We start from the raw sequence: 23,283 nt of genomic DNA, 5'->3' as shown, positions 1-23,283 counted from the left end.
TAAGCAGAAGGTTTTCATCTGCCTTGGAGATGGTCCATGCCTCTGATCCATAAGTCAACACTGGTTGTATAAGGGTTTTGTATATGGTTATTTTTGTTTTTTGGCTTAAGTTTCTGCTTCTCATTTAAGTTTCATGTCTAGTGTACAATGTTCCATAAAATGATAAAAATATAACGGTATATTATTACTCTTACTATATCCTATAACCTCAAAAAATCAATAAAATTTAACACCCGTTATAATAGATGTCTTGATAACATATTTACAAATATTAATAGTACCATGTTGCAATCCGAAGCTGTTGATCTTTCACACACTTCAGACCACAAAGGCATATTGTTTAAATGTGAAGTGTCCCAAACTACTTCTAAATCTAGAATAAGCTACAGGCCCATTACAGAGATGGGACTGGCCTCTTTAAATAACAATCTTTGCTTACAAAATTTTGAATTTATTGATAATGAATGTATTGATGCGGACTCAAGGTTTAAAATGTTTATCGATATTTTAACGCAGGCAATAAATCTGTCTTTTCCTGAAAAATCTAGGCTTGTTGAGCAAGGTAAACAATGTAAAAAAAATTCTTGGTTTAATGATGATTTGAAACTTATGAGGGAGAAACTACAATTTTTGACATCTAACAACCGTCAACAGGCTATGTGGTCCCTAATAAACTCAAGATGTAAGAATTTACCAATAAAAAATTCATCACTCAATGCAAATAGTTTTAATGATTTCTTCTGTGGTATTGCTGAAAATGTAATAAATACACTTAATCATACTGACCAATCATTCAATACATACCTTAGTTTTATACCACATGCTCCTTCATTCGCCTCTAATCATTGCTCCTTCAGATTTGAGCCAACAAATTTGGAGGAAGTTGTAAAAGCAATTGAAGAATTAAAAAATAGCCAGAGCAAGGACCCGGATGGAATGAACACAAAAATAATCAAGGCAATTAAACACAACATTAGCGTACCTTTAACTAAACTAATAAACTACTCAATTTCATCCTGCATTTTTCCTTCAGTGTTTAAAACTGCGAAAGTCATACCTCTCTTTAAACGTAAAGGTTCGGCTGATGATCATAATAACTTTCGTCCAATTTCTCTTTTGCCAATTCTTTCCAAAGTGTTTGAGAGAATCCTAAAGAAGCAGATCAATGACTATTTTGAATCTAATCGGCTTTTTGCAGTGCAGCAATTTGGATTTAGAAAAAACAAAACAACAACACTTGCTATCGATCATTTTACAGGCAGTATTTTGGAAGGATTTGAAAACTTTCTTGATACCCTTGCCTCGTTCCTTGATCTTACTAAAGCTTTTGATTGTGTCACTCATAGTATTCTTCTTAAAAAATTACATGCCTATAATTTTCATCCTATGTCTATTCAATTGATTGAGTCTTATCTATCAGATAGATTTCAATATGTGTTTTTTAACCAGCTCAAATCTGATAAAAAACCTTTGATGTATGGAGTGCCTCAAGGGTCAGTTCTAGGTCCAATATTATTTCTCATTTATATAAATGACTTGGGATTTTCACAAGAGGGCCCGGTAAGCACAGTCCTATTTGCTGATGATACTACATGCTATCAAAGTTACCACCCTTCCCAAATCAGTGATATTGATCTTGAGACCACAGAGAGCAATTTGTTCCAATGGTTTTTGGCAAATCGTCTCTCTCTCAATAACTCAAAATCACAAACAGTGAACTTTACCCTAAGACATAACACCATTACACATCCCATTTTAACAGATTGTTCACAGGAAGCTAAATTTCTTGGTGTTTATCTTGATCAGGGACTCACTTGGGAACGGCACATACTGAAACTTTCCCAAAAGCTCTCAAGCCAACTCTTTTTATTTAGAAACCTATCTAAGGTTACCTCCCTTCAAACCCTTCTTACATCATATCACAGCAACTTTCACTCACGACTAACTTACGCAATCCTTTCCTGGGGACACTCTTGCCATATAGATAAGGTGTTTGGTCAGCAGAGAAAGTGTATTCGCATAATCACAGGTCAGGGTTATCGGGACGATTGTAGGCAGTCTTTCAGAAACCTGAGGATTCTCACACTACCTTCTGTGTACATTATGCAGTGCCTGTTGTATGTTCATCAAAATGTAGATCTGTATAAAACACAACAGCATACTTATCAGACTAGAAATCATGATGCCCTTGTAACAGACTTCAGTCGACTTGAGAGGACCAGAAATGGAACCAGATACCTAGCATTGAAATTTTATAACTGTATACCAATATTTATTAAAAGTCTTGATTTTAACCAATTTAAGAGACAAATTAAAAATTATCTTCTGATGGGTGCTTTCTACTCATTTGAGGAGTACTTCAGATCTAAATTTTGTTTTGTCCGGTAATTTAATTAGTGTTTAGTTTTTAAATTTTAGGTAATAGGTTTTTTTTACTGAAGTACTGTCAACTTTTAATGTAATTTTAGACAATTTTAATTATTGCTGACCTGTAAAAGTACATTTGTACATTATTACCAATAAATACTCTACTCTACTCTATCCTTCCTTTTTATCAATTATTAAAAAAATTACTTGAATCAGTACATGGTGTTGATAAATGTTAATGGTAAAACGGTTCAAGTGCAGATGTTAACTACAGTATGTAGACTCCCTCTATAAACGAGAACTGAAATGGCGGACTAATTACCTCGTTATAAGCGGATCTCGTTATATCAGACAAAATATAATATTGGAATGTTTTGATGCCTCTCACATAGTATATTAGGTAAATTGTAAATTTCCTACAATATTCAATATCTGTGGATAAACAGGAAGAAGTTTATTACATCACAGGCGTACAGGCGGCGGAGTTTATTACATCACTGGCCTAGATAATAACACAGATGTATAGCCATTACTGTGCTAAAAACAGGTAAAGAAACATATTCTTCGATTTCATTTTTCCTCGTATAACCAAATATGCCTCGTTATAGAGGGTTATAATTCAATAGGAATTTCATGGGACACCCAATGTACCTCGTAATATCCGTTTTCGTTATAGAGAGAGTCCACTGTATTACTATAGTTACTCGCTTTCAAGATGAGTAACTACACTAGTTTCAGACGACTGATTCGTGGGTTTTTCGTGTCGTTGCAGCTTGTCGTTTTGTTATATATAAATTAATTTATTCTATATATTATAAATTAATTTCTAACCAATAACAAGCTGCGACGACACGGAAAACCGACGAATCAGGCGTCTGAAACTGGCGTCGTTACTCATCTTAAAAGCTAATGAACTATAATCGTTTTTATCGCAGCTGTTTTTTATCAACAGTGTAACTATAACTGGCACATTGCATAATAATTAATTAGTCTTCAAAATTCGGCACAGATCTAATATTTATTTATTTGAAATTAATCCTGTATTAACATGTGTTTTGACAGAATACTAAAAATTGTTTTGTGGTAAAATGATTCAAGCGCACGTAAACCCGTTTACTACTACATACTTGTTTTTACAGAATACTAAAAATAGTTTTGTGGTAAACCGGTTCAAGCGCACGTAAATCCGTTTATTACTAATGTAAACTGCAATTGTTTTCATTAAATCAAATGTAATCGCGATAGATGGCGACTGTAGGGCGAAATATGCTTGAATCCTTTTACCACCAAGCTCTAATACCATTTAAGTATGAGAATCTGTACTTTTGAGCATATTTTTAAGAAAGTGCACTTAAACCCTTTTACTTCAAACCCCCTCAATTGCTCTTGTAAAATATTATAATATCTACGTTATCAGTGTAAGTAACTCTTATCTGTGATGACACGATGACGAGACTGAAGGTTCAGGTATCAACTCATGAACACCGCTTTACATAAGTTTTTTATGTTGGCGTATAGTTCATAGTGTTTGCCTTTGCTTTAGGATGTCATTGGCAATCTGAGATAAAATCTTAATTATTAATAGTTTTTAACCCTTTCAGCACCATTGGACGTACGACGTACGTCCACTTACTATACTTCAGGACGTACGACGTATGTCAAATTTATTTTATTACGTTTGAACTGTTTTTATTTGGATTTTTTGCTTACACTGAAAAAAACGTTTCAAAATAAATAAATATATACTGTGGAACCTCGATAAGTCTGATTAATCGGGACCGCGGCCGATCCGGGTTATTGAAAATCCGGGTTAGCCGGAGAATATGGTAAAAATTAATAAAATACGGTACTCTTACAGATAAACTTAATTATAATTGCCAAAAAAATGAAATACTTATGCCAGTACATCTAAATTACGTACAGTTGTATACATTATTGTTTATTTCTTGGTAAAAAAACTCAGTCAAAGTGAAAACATTTTTATTTTATCTGATGAAAATCGATCCAGGTTAGGCCGATGCCACATTATGCGTTTTGACCGGATGCGGTGAAAACGCATTTGTTTCCAACGCAACCGGACCGACCTGTCACACTATGTGTTTAGTCTGGTGCAGTTTGTAAGCGCGTACCGATGACTTAAAACGCATCCGTTTCCAACGCAACCGGAGCAATCTGTCACACTATGCGTTTTGACCGGATGCGTTTTTGCCGCATCCGGTGAAAACGCATAGTGTGACAGATCGGTCCGGTTGCGTTGGAAACGGATGCGTTTTGAGTCATCGGTACGCGCTTACAAACTGCACCAGAGTAAACGCATAGTGTGACAGGTCGGTCCGGTTGCGTTGGAAACGGATGCGTTTTCACCGCATCCGGTCAAAACGCATAATGTGGCATCGGCCTTAGCCGGACTTCCGGGTTATCGGAGGCCGACTTATCGGGGTTCCAGTGTAAATAAATATTGAAAATTAGTATCTGTCTTCAATTATTTAGTTCAGTCACGGTTTAGTATATCGTGGGTCGACCCCTTTTCAAACAAACAATTTTGTCCAAAGATTAGACAGGTAGAAAAAACCGTTATATTTAGTAATAGTTAACCAGAATTAGTATGTACATTTTGGGAAAACCTATTTTATGATTGATAAATACTGTGTCATTAGATTTCAGGTATATTTATCCAAAATTTGAATAAAAGTAAATAAACTTTCCAACAGGTAAACACTGAATTAGTTCCAGATAAGAATGTATATTTTGCAGGTACACAGTTTCTTGAGGATTAAATTAATAATCCGGAGGAAAGTTTATGTTAATTTATGAAAATTTTTATAAAATCAGGGTTTCCAGAGTTACGGAGGGTGAAAGTGGAGGTTTTCGATCCTTTTTATATTTTTTGGGCAATTTATAATATTATTACTAATGAAAGGAATTTTCTTTAACACGATTTTGTTTTGTAAATAAAATTTGTTATTTCAGTGGCCGATGGTGATAAGCCCTTGAAGAAACGTCAACATCACCACCTAAAATCATCATCAATTGCCAAAAAAATATAAAAAGTATCGAAAACCTCCACTTTTCACCCTCCGTAACTCTGGAACCGTTGATTTTATAACAATTATGCATAGGATCTTTTTTGTTTTAAAATTTATGTAGAACATTTCTGTATAGAACATTGTTTACGCTAAAGCGTAGTTTTAGAAATATTGACGAAAACGTAAAAAACTACTAATTTACCGAGATCTCCCCCATCTCCCCCCCCCCTAAACCGGACGCTCAAAATGGTGTAACTTTTTACTGAACAATATGTGGACCATATAGAACAATTTGGTGTTGGAGGAAAAATTTTACTTTGGATGTCTGGATTTGGCCTCTTTTTGGACCAATAATTATACCATACTACCTCCGTAACTGTGGAACTGTTCATTTTAGAAGGATTATGCATAGAGCCTTTTTTATTTCAAATTTAATGTGGAACATTTTTGTAAAGAAGGTTGTTCATGCTAAACCGCATAGTTATAGAAATATTGACGAAAAACGTAAAAAACTACGAATTTACCGATTTCTCCCTCCTCTCTCCCCCCCCCCCCAAACCCGACGCTCAAAATGGTGTGACTTTTTCCTGAAAATTATATGGACCATATAGAACAATTTGGTGTTGGAGGATAACTTTCACTTTGGATGTCTGGGTTATGCCATCTTTTGAATCAATTGTATCATACTATTATAAAACAATACGCCACTGAATCTCTAATCCAAATAAGTAAAAAGTGTGGGAAATCCTGGAGAATCCTGTACAGGTGCCATCTATCCGTGAGAAAAGTTTGGCACAAATTAGTACATTTGGTTGCGTCTCTTTATACTTTTCACTCAACGGTATGCATTTTAATAGAAAATATCTTTTTTTGTACAAGTTAATACATTTTTCAGTGTAGGTTCGTTCCTATGACGTACAACGTACGGTCGTTGGTATATAAGCATGGAAACTTATGCCGTTTGTCCAAACTTAAAATCGCTGGGATTATTGACCTCAAAAAAATTAGTAGCTGGGGGTGAAAGGGTTAATAACTAAAAATTTATTAAAATACTACCTAACTGAAAAACTGGTATACTGAGTACGAGGATAGATTGATATGAAACTAGCCTTTGATAGATGGCGTTGCTTGATATTGCTCTCGGTTTTGACATTTGCTATTCATGACATGACGTCTGTCAAAATTTTAAGCCAAAAGACTATTAGTTCGGTTTTTACTGTCATCAGAAGCAAACAACTTCTGTATTTTCGGAAGAATGGAAAAAATTGAGTATCGTGTGGTGATTAAGTTCCTCCACAAAAAATGGAAAACGAATGTGCAAATCACGTTCGACCGGGACGAAGTATATAGTGAGGTTGCGCCTTCGTTAGCAACAGCAAAATTTTGGAAAGCTGAATTTGTTCGTGGTCATACAAATGTTTTTGATGATGAGCGTCCCGGGATGCCAAATGAAGTCACCACGCCGGAAATGATTATGGCAGATCGTTGAATCAAGCTCCGCTACTTAGTAAAAGCCCTAAACATTTCTTACGAAACATTCACCATTATTTGGACATGAAAACGTTATCTGACAATCGACCAAATGCGGAAAGGTGCGACCACTTCGAAGGATCCGAAGGATTTTTTCGCCGATTTATCACGGTTGATGAAACCTGGGTGCATTATTATACACCGGAAACCAAAGAACAGTCGAAACAGTGGCGAGGCCCGCTGAAGAAGGTAAAAACTGCACATTCGTCCGGCAAAGTAATGGCGACTGTTTTCTGGTGTGCGAAGGAAATCTTCGCACGATTTCCTTTTTCCAAGTAATCCACATCGATTACTTGGAAAAAGGAAACCAATCAATGGCGAGTACTACGCAGCATGATTGGATCGATTCGATGCCGAATTGTGTCGAAAACGCCCCGGTTTGGCACTCAAAAAAGTGCTCTTTCACCAACACAACGAACCGGCTCACCGATCGGCCTCGCCATGGCAAAATTACACGAATTGAGCTATGCATTGATTGAACACCCACCGTATTCCCCAGATCTTGCCGTCAGTGACTTTTCCTCTTTCCAAACCTAAAAAAAATGGCTCAAAGGGCGCCGTTTTGCAACACACGATGAAGTCGTCACTTAAACTTCGGCCTATTTTGAAGAGCTGGTGCAGGATGGAATAAAAAATTGGAAGATCGTCTTACTAGAAGAGGACTAAGATCCAGCTAAAAGAGGACTAAGAGGAGAAATAAATCGATTTACATAATCCCAATAAATTTGTTTTTTCTATCAAAGACTATTTTTATATCAATCCACCCCGGTATAAAAAATAATTACATTCACTTATTAATAGAAAGCAAAAATGTATTTCAAACTAAAAAATAGAAAGAAAGTAGATGACCCAAAAAATAAGAAAATATATTAATGAAAAAATTGGAAATAATTATCCAAATTCATAAAAAATTTTAATTCTGATTTTTTTTAGTCTACTGTGAGTTCTTATGTGACGAATCAAGCTAATAGTTACGCGAACAGTCAGACTGGATCATACAATGCTGCTAGTGGGAACACTTATCCAAGTACCTACTCTTCTAATAGTTCGTATCAATCCAGTACGAATTCGACAGCATATCCATCGATTAGTCAGGCGAATTCTTACTCTTCGAATACCCCATCCTATCCACAGAATACTAGTCAATCTGTTTATGGTGCTAACACAGGTAAGCCTTTTTCTATGTAATTTATAAACTTAAGGTCCTAAAACCAAAAAAAGTTAAGTAAAATTTCCCATTTTAGTAGGGACTTTCCATTTTTAATTTAATTTTCCATTTCCAAAAATCGGTTTTTTTAGATTATTCCGCCATCTATCCATAATTTGAAAAAATGTCTCGCATAAAAGTTACTTATTTTTACTTAAGGAATCCAAATCTGCAATAAAAATTAGGAGCTACCATTTAAGATTTTAAAGTAACTCCTCACCCCACCTCCGTGGGGGGTCGTGTTTGGTGCCATTCGATAGATTTTTCAAAAATATTGAATAAGTGTATTTTTCAGTTTTTCGATTTGATGTTCATTTCGCGAAATATCACGGGATTCATATTTAAAATTTTAAATTTACCCCCAGCCCTTTCCGTGGGAAGTTGTGTTTGGTATCATTCATTAGATTTTTGAAAAATATTGAGCATGTATTTTTTAGTTTTTCAATCTGTCATTCATTTCGTGAAATATTCGCTTTTTTCTTGTGAAACTTTGGGACTCACCCATTTCCTTACGCCCCGCTCAAATCGTCAGTTGAAATATACACTGTTTTGCATGTACTTAATTAACTTACCTTATATCAATATGACAATTTCGAGTTTTTCTAAGGATAGATTTTTTTTTTCGGCCCCCCCCCTTAATGAACTCCCCTGCATTAAGAGCCAATATATGGTAGAGGTATATTTTCAGGGTACAAGGTTTCTCCCCATGTAATAATCTGACGCGCTCGAGTAACTGCAAAAATCCCCACTTGGGCTCCCCTACCATTACATTTGCAGTTCGTTAAAAAAATAAACTTATTAAAAAAGCATGATAAACTAATAAATATTTTAAGGTCATGTAATATCGATGATAAAGACTTCATTTCAAACCTCTACCAAGAACAAAAGTCTAAACCAGAATAAAAAGCGAAACATCTGGAAAAATCAATATCATGAAAGGAGTAAAACAGGGATGTGTCCTGTGACCTATGCTGTTCAACCTTTAAGCTGAGAAGATATTAGAGAAAGCTTTGGAAAGAACCTCCGATGGTATGATTATAAACGGGCAATGTATAAATGACCTGCAATACACTGATGACACAGTCATTCTGACAGATAATGTTGAAGCACTGCAACACATAATGGGCCGAGTAACGACAACCTGGAAAGAATTTGGAATGAAATTAAGACGACAAGAATGCGGAAGTCTTGCGCAGAATGAACAAGGAAAGAGCGTATGCTTATAATAAAAGAACGGAAAACACAGTATTTTGGCCACATCGTAAGACATCAAAAGTATGAACTGCTCCCACTCACAATCGAAGTCAAAATCAATAGCAAAAGGAGACCAGGAAGAAGAAGTAACTCTGGGCTTATAAACCTACGACAATGGACGAATATGATCTTCATGGAACTATTCAGGCAGCTGCAAATAAGATTAAATGGGTAAATGTAATGGTCAACGTCATTACGGATAAGGCACCTTATGGTAGGAGAGCCCAAGCGGGGATTCTTGCAGTCACTCGAGCGCGTCAGATTATCACATGGGAAGAAACCTTGTACCCTGTAAATGTACCCCTACCATATTGGATCTTGATACAGAAGAGTTCATTAAGGGGGATCCGAAAAAAAATCTATGCTTAGAAAAACTCAAAATCGTCAGATTAAGGTAAGTTAAGTACTATTATGTATCACTTTATCAATCAAAGATAGAGTAAAAATTTTAATTTTTTAATTATAACGCGGGCACATAAATTTGATACACCCTGTATATTGATTTGTAACTATTTAGTAGAAGGTAGCTTTTACGCAGTGGGTTTATCCTTAATGAGTTTTTCCCTGAAGACTTAAAGACATTTGTAAATAAAGTGAAGTGAAAATACAATTTATTTAGGATTATAATTTAAAAAGATTGTTTGTTACATGAAAGGTAAAATTAACAGGTAGCTGTAATTATTAGTTTTTAGAAAAATAAAGGTAGAGAGATTTGGAATTTTAAGACTGTTTGTTTAAGCACAAGAATATTTGTATAATTTCCGAAAAGTGATTAGGTTGAGTAGAAGTATTGTTTGAAAGAATGTCTGGGTTTTTCGAATGAAAAAGAGGAATGTGGAAAGAGACATGTTTCTGATTGGCTTGGCAATTTGGAAGGGGGAAAGAGAAGTTTGAATGTTGAGACAGTTTGGAAAAGAAAGATTATTGTGTGGCCGGCATCCGAGAAGGGCAGTTTTCGCGTATAGTTCAGAAGCAAGTACTAGTGGTTGTTTGATAGTGGAGAGTAGCTGAAAAGTGGAACGAGAGACAAATCAAATTGAGAAGAAAAACCTCTTTGATTCTGTAAGTCCAAGAGAGTAAGTTACAGAAACTATAGTTATTAAAATTATTTGTGACACCAAGTAAAAAAGATACTTGGGTCTCCGGAGATTATTATTGAGAGAAAGAGAGGAGAGAGTTTTGTAGTTTATTGAACGAGTACAGGTCAAAAGAGGCCTGGCTTGTGTTTTGGAGAAATAGTTCCTGGTATTCTGCTGGATTGATGCTGAGAACGGAGAGGGCTTTGATTGGTAGCCTAACATAATCAACAAGGAAGAGCTGTTTGGGTCAAGAGGAGACATCATTGTGTGTGAATCAAAAAGGTCAGTCAATAACTTATGTGATAGATGTTCTTTATAATCAGAAGTTAAAAATTTTGCGTAAAAGCATATGAATTAAGATTCCAACATTTCAAAAATTTAATAGGAAGTATAAATATTTTTGCAAATACCTAAATTTGTTTGTTTAGCTTATTTTATTAATGGTATCAGGAACAAAGCGATAAATATTTGTTTGAATTAGATTAATTATATGGTAAAAGTTTCATTTGGACAATTATGCCCACAGGATTTAATTGATAGATTTTCAGAGCATTTCTTTTGATAATAAAGGTATTTGTATGTGCTTATTTAAGATTTTTCTATTTATTTCCTTTTCCTATTTTATCCCGATAAGGATCAACTAAGAGATACTGAAGCCACGAGAAATGATAAGTATAACCTAAGATAATTTAGTTAATTTTTTATGACAAAAAGGCACCCTGAGATTTCTTCTTAAATTTTTTTTGTATGATTTTGCGTCAACTAATTCAATAAATACTAATTAATATAAAAGTAAAAGAAAGCAGATCATAACAGTACATTTTTCAAAAATCTAACGGTTTGAGTGGAGCGTAAGGAAATGGGTGAGCCACAAAGTTTCATAAGAAAAAAGAGAATATTTTGAGAAATAAACGTCAGATCGAAAAACTAAAAAATATGTATTAAATATGTTTCAAACATCTATCGAATGATATCAAACACGGGTAAATTTAAAATTTTAACTAGGAACCCCGCGAAATGAACATTAGATCGAAAAACTACAAAATGAATGTATTCAATATTTTTGAAAAATCTATCGAATGACACCAAAATAAGCAACTTTTATTCGAGACATTTTTTTAAATTATGGATAGATGGCGCTATAATCAGAAAAAAATTATTCTTGGCAATGGAAAAGTAAATAAAAATGGAAAGTCCCCTCTTAAATAAAAAACAGCTGAACTTTTTTTGGATAGGTATCTCGCACCCAGGAGGGGCGTTCAAGGGTTATTTATTGTATTTTGGATGCCACAGTAAAATAGTTTTTTTTAGTAGTTTGAAGTATTTTTCAACACTTTTCACGTCAACATAATATTCTTTTATTTTGTTAGGTTTGAATAACAGTTCTAGTTATGGTAATACGACGACAAATCAGTATAATAGCTACAGTTCCACGAACAAAATAAGCAAAGATAGCAGCGTCTATGAAAATAGTTCGAGTACATCAAGTAGCAGCCAGACGACTTCTACGAGTAGCGTAACGACTACGACACCATTGTCATTGTCTCAGTCCGGGGTTACTACTAGTAAAACGTCGACAGCTTTAGGTAAGTCTCATTAACCGTTTTTGACGTCGTTTTTCGAGACCATTTTCAATATACACTAAGCATCAAAATTAACGCACCACCTTAAAAATGGGACATTTTTGATGTCTCGTATTTCCTAAATCTGTTGTCCGATTTGAGTGATTTTTTAGTATATTATAGCTTTATTCTTCAAGAATATCGACGAAATAATATTATTGCTAAACTGGTAAGTGTCATTGTATACCGGGTGTAACAATGATCGTGTGTTTCTTCCTCAAAGTTTGGAACACTATGTGGAATATTCTAGCGTATATAAAATATTGAAATTAAAACTCAACTGTAGCCTCGGGCTTTCTCAACAATTTGTTGTTTGATTCATTTGCTTATTATGGATAATAAAAAAGTTAGGTACTTTAACAACTGGCAATGTTATTCATCAATACAGGGTGTTTCTAAATAAGTGCGACAAGCTTTAAAGGGTAATTCTGCTTGAAAAAATAATGATCGTTTGTTTTATGAACATATTATGTCCGCAAATGCTTTGTTTCCGAAATACGGGATGTTGAATTTTTTCTTACAAACTGATGATTTATTTATTGCTCTAAAACTGGTTGAGATATGCAAATGAAATTTGGTAGGTTTTAAGAGGTAGTTATTGCGCATTTTTTGACATACAATTAGGAATTTTATATTCGCCATTGGCGTGCATACGGGTATAAACATTTTAGATACATCCCGTATGCACGTCAATGGTAAATATAAAATTCTTAATTGTATGTCAAAAAATGTGCAATAACTACCTCTTAAAGCCTACCAAATTTCATTTGCATATCTCAACCGGTTTTAGAGCAATAAATAAATCGTCAGTTTGTAAGAAAAAATTCAACATCCCGTATCTCGGAAACGAAGCATTTGTGGACATATGTTTATAAAGCAAACAGTAATTATTTTTTCATGCAGAATTACCCCTTAAAGTTTGCCGCACTTATTTAGAAATACCCTGTATTGATAAATAACATGACTAGTTGTTAAAGTACCTAACTTTTTTAATATCCTACATAAGCGATTGAATCAAAAAGTAAAATGTTAAGAAAGCCTAAGGCTACAGTCGAGTTTTAATTTTAATATTTTGTATGCGCTAGAATATTCCACAGGGTGATCCAAACTTCGAGGAAAAAACATACTATCATTGTTACACCCGGTATACAATGGCACTTACCTGTTTAGCAGTAGTATTATTACATTGATATTCTTGAAGATAAAGCTATAAAATACTAAAAAAATCGTTAAAATCGGACAACAGGTTTAGGAAATAAGAGACATCAAAAATGTCCCATTTTTAAGGTGGTGCGTTAATTTTGATGCTTAGTGTACATATATTGAATTTAAAAAAACAAAAAATATGAGATGAAAGCTTAAATCAAGCAAGTTTGAAAATGCGCAATGCATGTTCTGCTCTCTTCTTCTCTTGAGCTTGATGTGTTATTATTTGAGTTCAGGCTTGTATTTGTGTCTTCTTCTAATTTAAATTTACAGGTGTAATACTAATAAAATGGTAAACGTAAATCCTGACCTTTACCATTTTGTGCGATTTATGTTGTATCTTATTTTTATCTTTTGTGATGTATATTTTTGCCTCCTTAATGCTTTGATCTTATTCCAAAAGGATCTACTGTCATTTTTATAATCCTCATTTCCTAATTTCTTCCCAGGAGTTTTGTTTTGAAACTCTTATATCCACTTTTACTGGGTTTGTCCACCATTGTTAATTTTTGGTTTTTCATTACTTTCTTAATTCCACAGAATTCTTTAGGTATATTACATCCTTTACTTTTTGTACCATTTTTCATCTAGTGAGTCTTCTATTTCAATCTTTTCGTATTTCTGTAGAGTCTTATTTATTTTATTTTGGTAAATGTCCCTTATTTTTTTATATTTAGTTTGCTTACGTTTATCTTGCCATAGTGTTTGTATTATTTCCGTTATTACTGGTCTATGTTGTTCTTTCAGTTCTGCTTCAGGTATTACTTTTATTTCTTTTATCGCCGTTTTTTGTAAAAATGTTATCTATCATGATTATTGCTCCTGTTTATTCTGATGTCAAGGTATATAATTGATTTATTTGTGTAATGAAAATTACAAGGTATATAATTGATTTATTTGTTGTTCAAATAGACTGTTTCTCATTTTCATATTATTGTCATTACATATCATTCTGTCTCATTTCTATCTTAAATCATTTTATTTCTTTCCATTTCTCCGGATTCTCCCACACATCCCAGTCCTTTCTTTATATCATTTCCTATCCTAGCGTTCTAATATTTTGTTGTTGTGGTTTGTTTTTAAACCAAGAGAAGACAGATTCACAACCAAAAAAGTCATTAGAAAAATCACCAATCACCAATAATATATTTTTTTCGTTTTCAGTGAAAAATTCCAACAGTATTGTGTCAAACATGCCACCCAACGTAACGCCTGTCATGAGTATGCCGTACATAGGGCAGGTGCCGTATTTCCAACAGCCCATCTATTCTTTTGAAGACATGCAGATGCTGCAGCAGAGGCTTCCACATATGGTGAGTCGGGACTTCTTCATGTAACCAGTGTGACGAGTTTTGTGTTATTGTTTGTGTTTACTTGGATTACATTTATCTCTAAAATATTAACGCAATCATGCAATAAATATAAACAACCTTATATTTTTCACAAAAAAAATCACCTTTTTCTTTGATTAGACAAGGTGAAAAGTTTGTTCGGAAAAATATTCACACGAGATTTTTTTTGTATATTCACTTGTATGAGATGCCCCAGAATAATATTCAAGAGGTCGGCCATGCAAAAGTGATACTAGTTTATTTAAACAATTTTTTTAGGCTTTTTGAATAATTCTGAACAAAAAATATCTGTTGTAATTTTTCTCCAAAGCTGATCTCTTTCAAGTTATAAACAATTTAAAACTGAAGAAAAAGGAAACATGGCCATTTTCAAGGCTCAAGAACACAAGTAAAAAATGTTATTTTTCAATTCACCAAGTACCTAAATTCAAGTTCAAACCTTGTTCTAGCAGTTCTTGATAAGTATTTTGGGCTTAATTCATTTTGAAACATTGTTTTTTAGTTGTTAATAAAGCGCTTATGACAGGGCATGCAGCTTTTTGAATAATTAGACACCAGTTTTGGTGATTCCAAATTATTGGTTTTTACATTCTGTTTTTCACAAAAAATATATATTAACTACTTTTCATGCTTTTTTAGCTGGGGCTCTGGAAATATACATAATTAATGAGTGTTCACAACCATAAACTAAATGAAACTTATTAAAAATCTCGAATTTTTTAATATTTTGTTGAATTCCTGACCTTAATCACTTAAAAAATATTTGGGAGCTTTTAAAACAAGATATTTCCAGTGAAAAGGTCAAATGCAAAATTGTTTTGATTGAAGAACTAATATATCATTTTAACCACAATGACAAATTGAAGCAAAGTGAATTTAACTGTATTCAAAGTATGGCAAGACGCATACAAGCGTTAATCAAAGTTAAAGGTGGCTCAACAAAATATTTAAAAATATATAAATATGGGATATTTTCAAATGTTTTATTGCTATTTATTATATATTTAATAATAAACAGCAATAAAACATTTGAAAATATCACATGCATTTATGTTTTTTTTTTTAATATTTTGTTGAACCCCTTTAACTTTTATTACTGTTAGTACCCGTCTTGGCATACTTTGAATGCAGTTAAATTCACTTTGCTTCAATTTGTCATTGTGGTTCCAATGATATATTAGTTCTTCAATCAAAACAAGTTTTTTGGTGACCTTTTCACTGGAAATTTCTCTTTTTAAAAGCTCCCAAATATTTTCTATGGGATGTAAGGTCAGGAATTCAACAAAATATTAAAAAATATATAAATATGTAATATTTTCAAATATTTTATTGCTGTTTATTATTAAATATATTGTAGTTAATGTATAACATTAACATTAAATAACAAAATTAAATTTAAAAATGATTTTTAAACAACTTAGTGAAATAGTTGATTTTTATAAAAATTCATAGGTGGTCATAATAATATGGCCAGGGACTGTAGGTACTTGGTGAATTCAAAATATATTTACTTGTATTTTTGAGCTTGAAAATCATCATTTTTCGTTTTTTTTTTTTAGTCTTAAATTGTTTATTACTCGAAAACGATCAACTTTAGAAAAAAATACAAGCGACCTCTTTTGTGTTCAGAATAATAAAAAAAACCTAAATAAAACATTCGTTTGAGTCGAAAAGATTGATTTTTAAAATTTACAAAAAAACAATTGTTAAATAAATTATAACCACTTTTCGCATGGGCGTCCTATTGAACTTTATTCTGGGGTATCTCAAGAATATATTTTTTCAAATGAAAACCCAAACTTTCACCTTATCAGGTTTCTGCATATTTATTACTTATTAGTTCTTCCTTCAAATTTCATACATCATCATAAGTGGGTAGACAATTCGCTGTGGATCTTGGTCTGCTCGCAAAGAAATCGCCACTCCTGTCTATTCGTGGCAACTTCCCTCCATCTTCTGACCCCTAGAATCTTTAGGTCTTTTTCCACATCATCAATCCATCTTCTTCGTGGTCGTCCTCTACTTCTTGTGCCCTCTGGTTTTGAAAAAGTTAATTTCTTAGTTATCAAATTTCATATGTTCTCATTATTTTTCCTTTTTGTCTTTATAATCAATTGATTAGCACTTGGAACACTCTTTTCTAAGCATTTATTCCTTTACATAGGTTTCTCATTTCATTATCTTTGTAATAATTGTAGTTTCCTTTTTAAAACTTTCATCTGTCTCTTTCTGTTGTAGGATTTTTTCTTTGTTTCCATTTATCTAATCTCATTCATCATTACCCCGGGAGCAGTCGCACCGTTAGAAAAAATCTAACATTTTATCCGTTTCCGTGATAACTTGATGAAAATTTTTGCAACATATCTTTCCACTTGTAAGTGCCTCGAGGAAGGGTGTAGTAATACATAGGTTTTTTTTTTCTTCTTTTTGTGTAATTTATGGCTTTGGTGAGAAATAATTAGCTTTAATAATTGTTAGAAATAATATTTCTAACATAACAAGTAAATAAAAATTTGTTGTAAATTCGTAAGACAGAAAAGACGTGACAGAAAAGAGCGCGACTGTTCCCGGGTTAAACCTTTGTGACCATTGACGTTACTCATTCACGGTTTGTGTCATGTCTCTTTTTATGCGTGTCAATATATCGTCAATGTTCCCTATTTCTTTGGAGGTATTTTTAGTTCTTTAGTGATTGCTTGATTGCTCTGAAAAATATTCATTTTTACATCAACAAAATAATTTTTGGGAAATTTTTAAGAGATAAATGTAATCAAATATTTTTAGTTTTGTGTTTTCTGTCCCCCTGTTTTTAATTTTACCGGTTTCAATAAATGTATTAAAAATGCCCCTGATTTTTTTGAGTTTCTAACAAAAGGCAAAGTAACAGTACAAAGTAATTTTAATATTCAATTTGCATTCGCGTGAGTATTGCTTTTAATCCTACATCCTATTTTATTGATTTTAATAAAAATTATGTTTTAATATTGATAGAAGAGTAATGTCAGGTTCATAACATTCATTTGATATTTTAGAATTATACCTATACAAAACAAAATAAATAAGAGATAAAGAAATGTGCCAACAGACAAACTAGTCACTAGCCCCAGAGTTTCACAATACTGAACGCAGCTAAATTATTGAACAAATTCATTATTTTGTAGACAGTTTATTTTAGACAAAAATCCTGAAACAGGTTGATTTTTATGATTTTTTAATAATGTGCGAAAATGATGATGTCAGTGGTTTTGATACAGTGACGTAATCGACACAAGTCAACCACAGTGTTGTTTGCAACTGTTTTAAGAGAATAAATAGGAGTATTTGCATCGATATGTTACAATGAATGAAACATGAATGTATCACGGACTCCGTAATTAAATCTTCAATTAGCCAAGCACATTAAAGCTGTACAAAGTGACGAAAGTTTTGAAATTCACATGATATTTGGTTTATCGGACTACCTTGAGGAAGAAGGAACAGTCACAAGCGAATATTATATAGCTTTATTGATGCTTTTGAAGGAAATCAAGGAAAAACATTCACACTGGGGAAAGAAAAACACAAGTCAAGCGAAACTGTGAAAAAAAGTAGATTAATTCCACTTTGAATTGCTTCTGCGCTCACTGTACTCTTCAGATCTGGCTCCCATTTCAATTAAGTGAGATTATTGCGAAAAGCGCAACATATTTTGGAGCCAAGGACAGACAAATCGTTCTGCAAATAGTCTTTAACTCACAGTTTTTTTTTAATCTGTTTATTTGAAACTGTTAGAATCTCTACTAGTAACTAAAAGTCTGTTAGCAGCATTATTTTCTTATATTTATCTTCATATTAATTCGTTATTCATAATTGTTTCAATACACATACATATATTGAGCATAATACCACAATATAATTCAAGCTTGATCATTAAAACCGGTATTTCAATCAACAGTAGTTTATACCACGAAATTTTACATTCATCCATCAGATTATAGCTATCTTTTTAGTTTAGCACATTTTAAAATACATTTTTTCGTATGATATCAAAATACTTAAAGTTAATAACCATAGTATAATATGTTGTTTGTTTTTGTGTTAAATTAACAAATACAGCAAATCCATAGCTTTTCAGAAGTCGTACAACCCAATTTTCGAAATATTCATTAAAAAGTTAAACAAATATCATAATTAACGTTCTTAAAACATTGATCAGTAAAAAGAACAAAGAGTTTTAGTGCTGATATGTGGAACACCAAATTGTGACTAGCGAGCCATTGAACAAGTAAGTCATTGACTGATTACATTTTTTTGAAAACTTTGTTTATACAACAGATGGTTTTAAATATAGGGATGTTACAAGGTGTCATTTATTCAAAAGGTATACATTATAATTATACATACAAGAAAGGACTGTAGAATCATGTATTGTGTTTATTTTTGCTGGGACAGTTAAACAAATACATTTTTTGCGATGGATTGATATTATTTTTTCTAGTTAGTTAACACTAGAACGACCTCACATTTAATACCACTACAATGACGAATGGCAGTCCATTGAGTTAAATAAATTAAATGAATTCAAAGGCAATTTATGTTTTCTATTTTTCGTCTTCTCTGTTGGCTTGATTACATGTACGAGTACAGTGGCGAGACAGACAACTGTTACTAGGCCGAGACAGTGGTGAGAGCGAGAGATGGTTTATATGTATTTGACAATTTTTGCTTCACAAAAACAAGGAGTAGTGTACATATGGATCGTAAAGCTAACATTAACAATATATCAAACGGCTTATACCACTGCTTATACAAGAATTGACGGATATATTATGAGAAGGAGATAAGTGTCTTTGGACTATAGACAATGGATTTTAAGAAGACCAAATCTCGCTTCTCCCAATTTCTTCGATTCATTGTTTTTTTTTATGTCTTGTCTATATGTCGAATTTAAATTTTTTATTTTATTTGACTTCTTGAGTTTTAAAACCAACAATATTTATTTCTTCTACAATCGATACATATGCTGTATCACGGTTTTGTTTATTTTTATACTCCAAAGATTTGAAATTTCATAAGCACGGGTGTGACTTATCTATAGAATTGAACTAAACTTTATTGTCCTACCTGAGTTCCATTAGATTCTCTGTTCCATAGGACAGAGAAATGAAAGGGGAGACAGATTAAAACTGTTTGTAGAAGAAGAAGAATTTACAATACTTAACACATTCTTCAAACTACCACCAAGACGCTTGTACACCTGGGTCTCCCCGCAAGATCAACCAGGAAACGTAATACGGAATCAAATTGACTACATAATGGTGAACAAGAGATTCCGTAATGGATGCCTGTCGGTTAAGGGTTACCCCGGTGCTGACGTATCATCAGATCATGTTCCTGTTGTTGGTAAATTTAGGTTTAGATTCAAGAAGGTTGCAAAAAAGAACAGCAAAAAAAAGTGCGATATGAGAATACTAAAAGATAAGAAAACAAAAGAGACAGTCGCACAGATTCTTTCAGAGAAGCTAATTAATATGGAGCAAACATATAATGCCGAAGAATCACTCCAAAATATATGTGAAACCTTTAACAACATCAGAGAAGAACATCTAATAGAAAAGAAAGAGATGAGAAAAAGTTGGATGAACGACAATATACTACAACTTATGGAAGAAAGAAGAAAATCAAAAAACAACAAAATAATGTACAACACGATTCAGTGACAAATAAGAACTGAAATAAGAAAGGCCAAAGAAAATTGGTTAAAATCACAGTGTGAAGAGATAGAGTCGTTAGAGCAAAAACATGATACGTTTAACATGCATAAAAAGGTGAAACAAGCAGCTGGTCTTCAGAAATCCAACACAGCTAGCAAATTGCGAGACCAACAGGGGAATATCATCACAGACAGAAATCGAGAAATCTGCATATGGACAAAATACATACAGGAACTTTTTGATGATACTAGATCCGAACAACCTCCATCCTACATATGTGATGACCACTTACCAATCACATCAGGTGAAGTGGAAAGAGCAATATCACAACTAAAAGATGGCAAAGCTCCTGGACCTGACAATGCATATGCTGAACTCATAAAACTATTTGACACCGACGGTACTCAACGCCTAACCAAAATATTTAACGACATATATTTAAGCGGAGTAATACCAAAAGCATGGTTGAAGTCGACGTTTGTTGCTTTACCAAAGAAAACAAAGTCCGTATCCTGCAGTGATTTCCGAACCATCAGCTTAATGAGCCATATTTTAAAGCTATTTCTAAAAATTATACATCAAAGGATATATAGACTGTGCGAAGAAAAAATCAGCCGAACACAGTTTGGTTTTCGAAATGCAGTGGGTACAAGAGAGGCTCTATTTAGTATACAAGTGCTATTTCAACGATGTAGAGACGTGAATTGCGATATTTATGCATGTTTCATTGATTACCATAAAGCGTTCGATACAGTAAAGCACGACAAGCTGATGGAGATATTAACCAATATTGGAATAAACACCTGTGATTTAAGGATTATCAGCAATCTGTACTGGAATCAAACATCATCTATCCGGACAGAGGCAGGAGAATCTGACGATATCAAAATCAAACGTGGGGTCCGTCAGGGATGTATACTATCCCCACTGCTGTTTAACATCTACTCTGAGGAAATCTTTCAAGAAGCATTGGATGATGTTGAAGCCGGAATTAGAATTAACGGAGAATGTATCAATAACATAAGATACGCAGACGACACTGTGGTATTCGCTGACAGTTCTGAAGCCCTACAGGAGTTAATGAGCAGAATCGCAGAAGTCAGTCAGAGATACGGACTTTCACTAAACACTAAGAAAACCAAATGTATGATGATCTCTAAGAATGAACAGCAATTTGGACGAATCAGTGTGAATGGTCAACAAATAGAAAGAGTAAAAACATACACCTACCTTGGTACGAACGTCAATGAAAATTGGGACCATTCTATAGAAATCAAATGTAGGATGGAGAAAGCAAGATCTGCATTTCAAAAAATGGCAAAGTTGTTCAAATGTCATGATTTGTCGATACCCATAAAAGTCAGATTACTACGATGTTATATATTTCCTATACTGTTGTACGGAGTTGAGTCGTGGACTCTCACAGACGCCACCTGCAAGAAAATTGAGGCTTTTGAGATGTGGCTTTATCGTCGAATCCTGAAGATATCTTATACCGACCACATTACTAATGAGGGTGTTTTGCTGAGAATGAAAAAAGAAAAAGAGCTGTTAATCAAAATAAAAACAGTGAGAGATATGGACTGTTGCAACTGGTCTTGCAGGGAAAAGTAGAGGGAAAGCGAGGACCAGGAAGGCGAAGGATTTCCTGGCTGAGAAATCTACGAACGTGGTTCAACACAACCACTACAAATCTTTTCAGAGCAGCAGTGTGCAAAGTGCAGATTGCCATGATGGTCGCCAACATCCGAAACGGATAGGCACTACAAGAAGAAGAAGAGTTCCATTTGTTAGCTATTTTTGAGAACCAGAAATCACATTGATTAACACAAGTCGTCTCCTCTGATGAAGTGGTAATATGCAGTTACACAGCGAGCGTTGTTTACACATACCGAGTGCATTGGCGATTTTACGATTGAAGGGTGGGAGGTCGAAGACTCGGCCTAGTAAATAGAACAAGATCCGAGTCACTGTCTCGCCATATGACTGGGTCGAGTGCTCGGCCAAGTACTCGTTAGTATGTTTATACCAAACCAGCACTCGGCCGAGAACACTGTCTCGCTACAATACTCGTTACATGTAATCAAGGTTTATGTCTTGTAAATGGTAGAAGGCAGAGATTCAGGATGCTAACAGATAAGGAAGGTTTCTAGATTTAAATTAGTGTATATTATTTTTAGTAATGTATTCTGTACCATAATGACGCACGGGGAAAGACTCGCGGACTCAACTGTAGTTTTTTTGCACCGATCTCACTTGATCTATTTCGTTTTCACAATATTTTTGTGAGCACTGTCTTGCTATTGTCTTGGTGGTACCCGACATTGTTGGTTCATCTTGTGACTGATTGTTGTTTTATAAGTCTGAGGCCTTCACAAAGCTTCTCGGTTCTCTAGTAAAATTGAACTTACTTTGTTTGCTGGCTTACTTTGCTTTTGCTGAATTCTTTGAAGAGAATCCAGGAATTGATTGCAGTAAAATCTAAAATAGAAAACGCCTGAAATGATAACTTGAGAACTAACCAAAACACTGTATATTTTCTGGATATCTTATCTATAATGTCCAGGTTTTTTCTTTAGCTCTGATCCTATGTCAATATTTTTATGAATTTTGTACAATATATTTTGGATTTTCCATGGTAGAAAGTTAAAATATTGTCTTCATATTTTACTTTTATGTCATGTAATACATCTATACTACATTTTGCAAATAGTGAAACTTCTTTTCTACTTCTGTTCAGTGTTTCCATATTAGTAAGTTCGTGTAACGTGGCTAAGGTCTAGTGTTAGGGTTTTCAGGTCGCGCAAGCGCCCCTAACATGACAACGACTACTTACGTAGCAGATACTTACGGCTTAACGTGCCCTCCGAAGCACGGTGGCGGCTCAGTTAAATTAGAAATTGAAAAATTTGTTAATGCTGGGGTTAAGATAGTAATGTAGCTATAT

The 23,283-nt window shown here is 33.7% G+C and overlaps 1 protein-coding gene across 7 annotated transcripts in view; it reads left to right on the top strand.

The window, feature by feature from the left end:
- LOC114327393 (protein lingerer) overlaps window positions 1-23,283 on the top strand; it is a 116,726-nt gene that overhangs the window by 53,159 nt on the left and 40,284 nt on the right. For all 7 annotated transcript variants that reach the window (XM_028275997.2, XM_028275996.2, XM_028275992.2 and 4 more), the window contains exons 8-10: window positions 7,857-8,091; window positions 11,834-12,049; window positions 14,456-14,604. In XM_028275997.2, the coding sequence (XP_028131798.2) occupies window positions 7,857-8,091; window positions 11,834-12,049; window positions 14,456-14,604 (600 nt within the window). The remainder of the gene's footprint in view (window positions 1-7,856; window positions 8,092-11,833; window positions 12,050-14,455; window positions 14,605-23,283) is intronic.

The sequence above is a fragment of the Diabrotica virgifera genome, chromosome 4 (genome assembly GCF_917563875.1).
Source record: "Diabrotica virgifera virgifera chromosome 4, PGI_DIABVI_V3a".
In the NCBI taxonomy this organism is placed as follows: Eukaryota; Metazoa; Arthropoda; class Insecta; order Coleoptera; family Chrysomelidae; genus Diabrotica; species Diabrotica virgifera.
The sequence above is the reverse complement of the archived record's forward strand: the minus strand, read 5'-3'. Positions and strand labels throughout refer to the sequence as shown.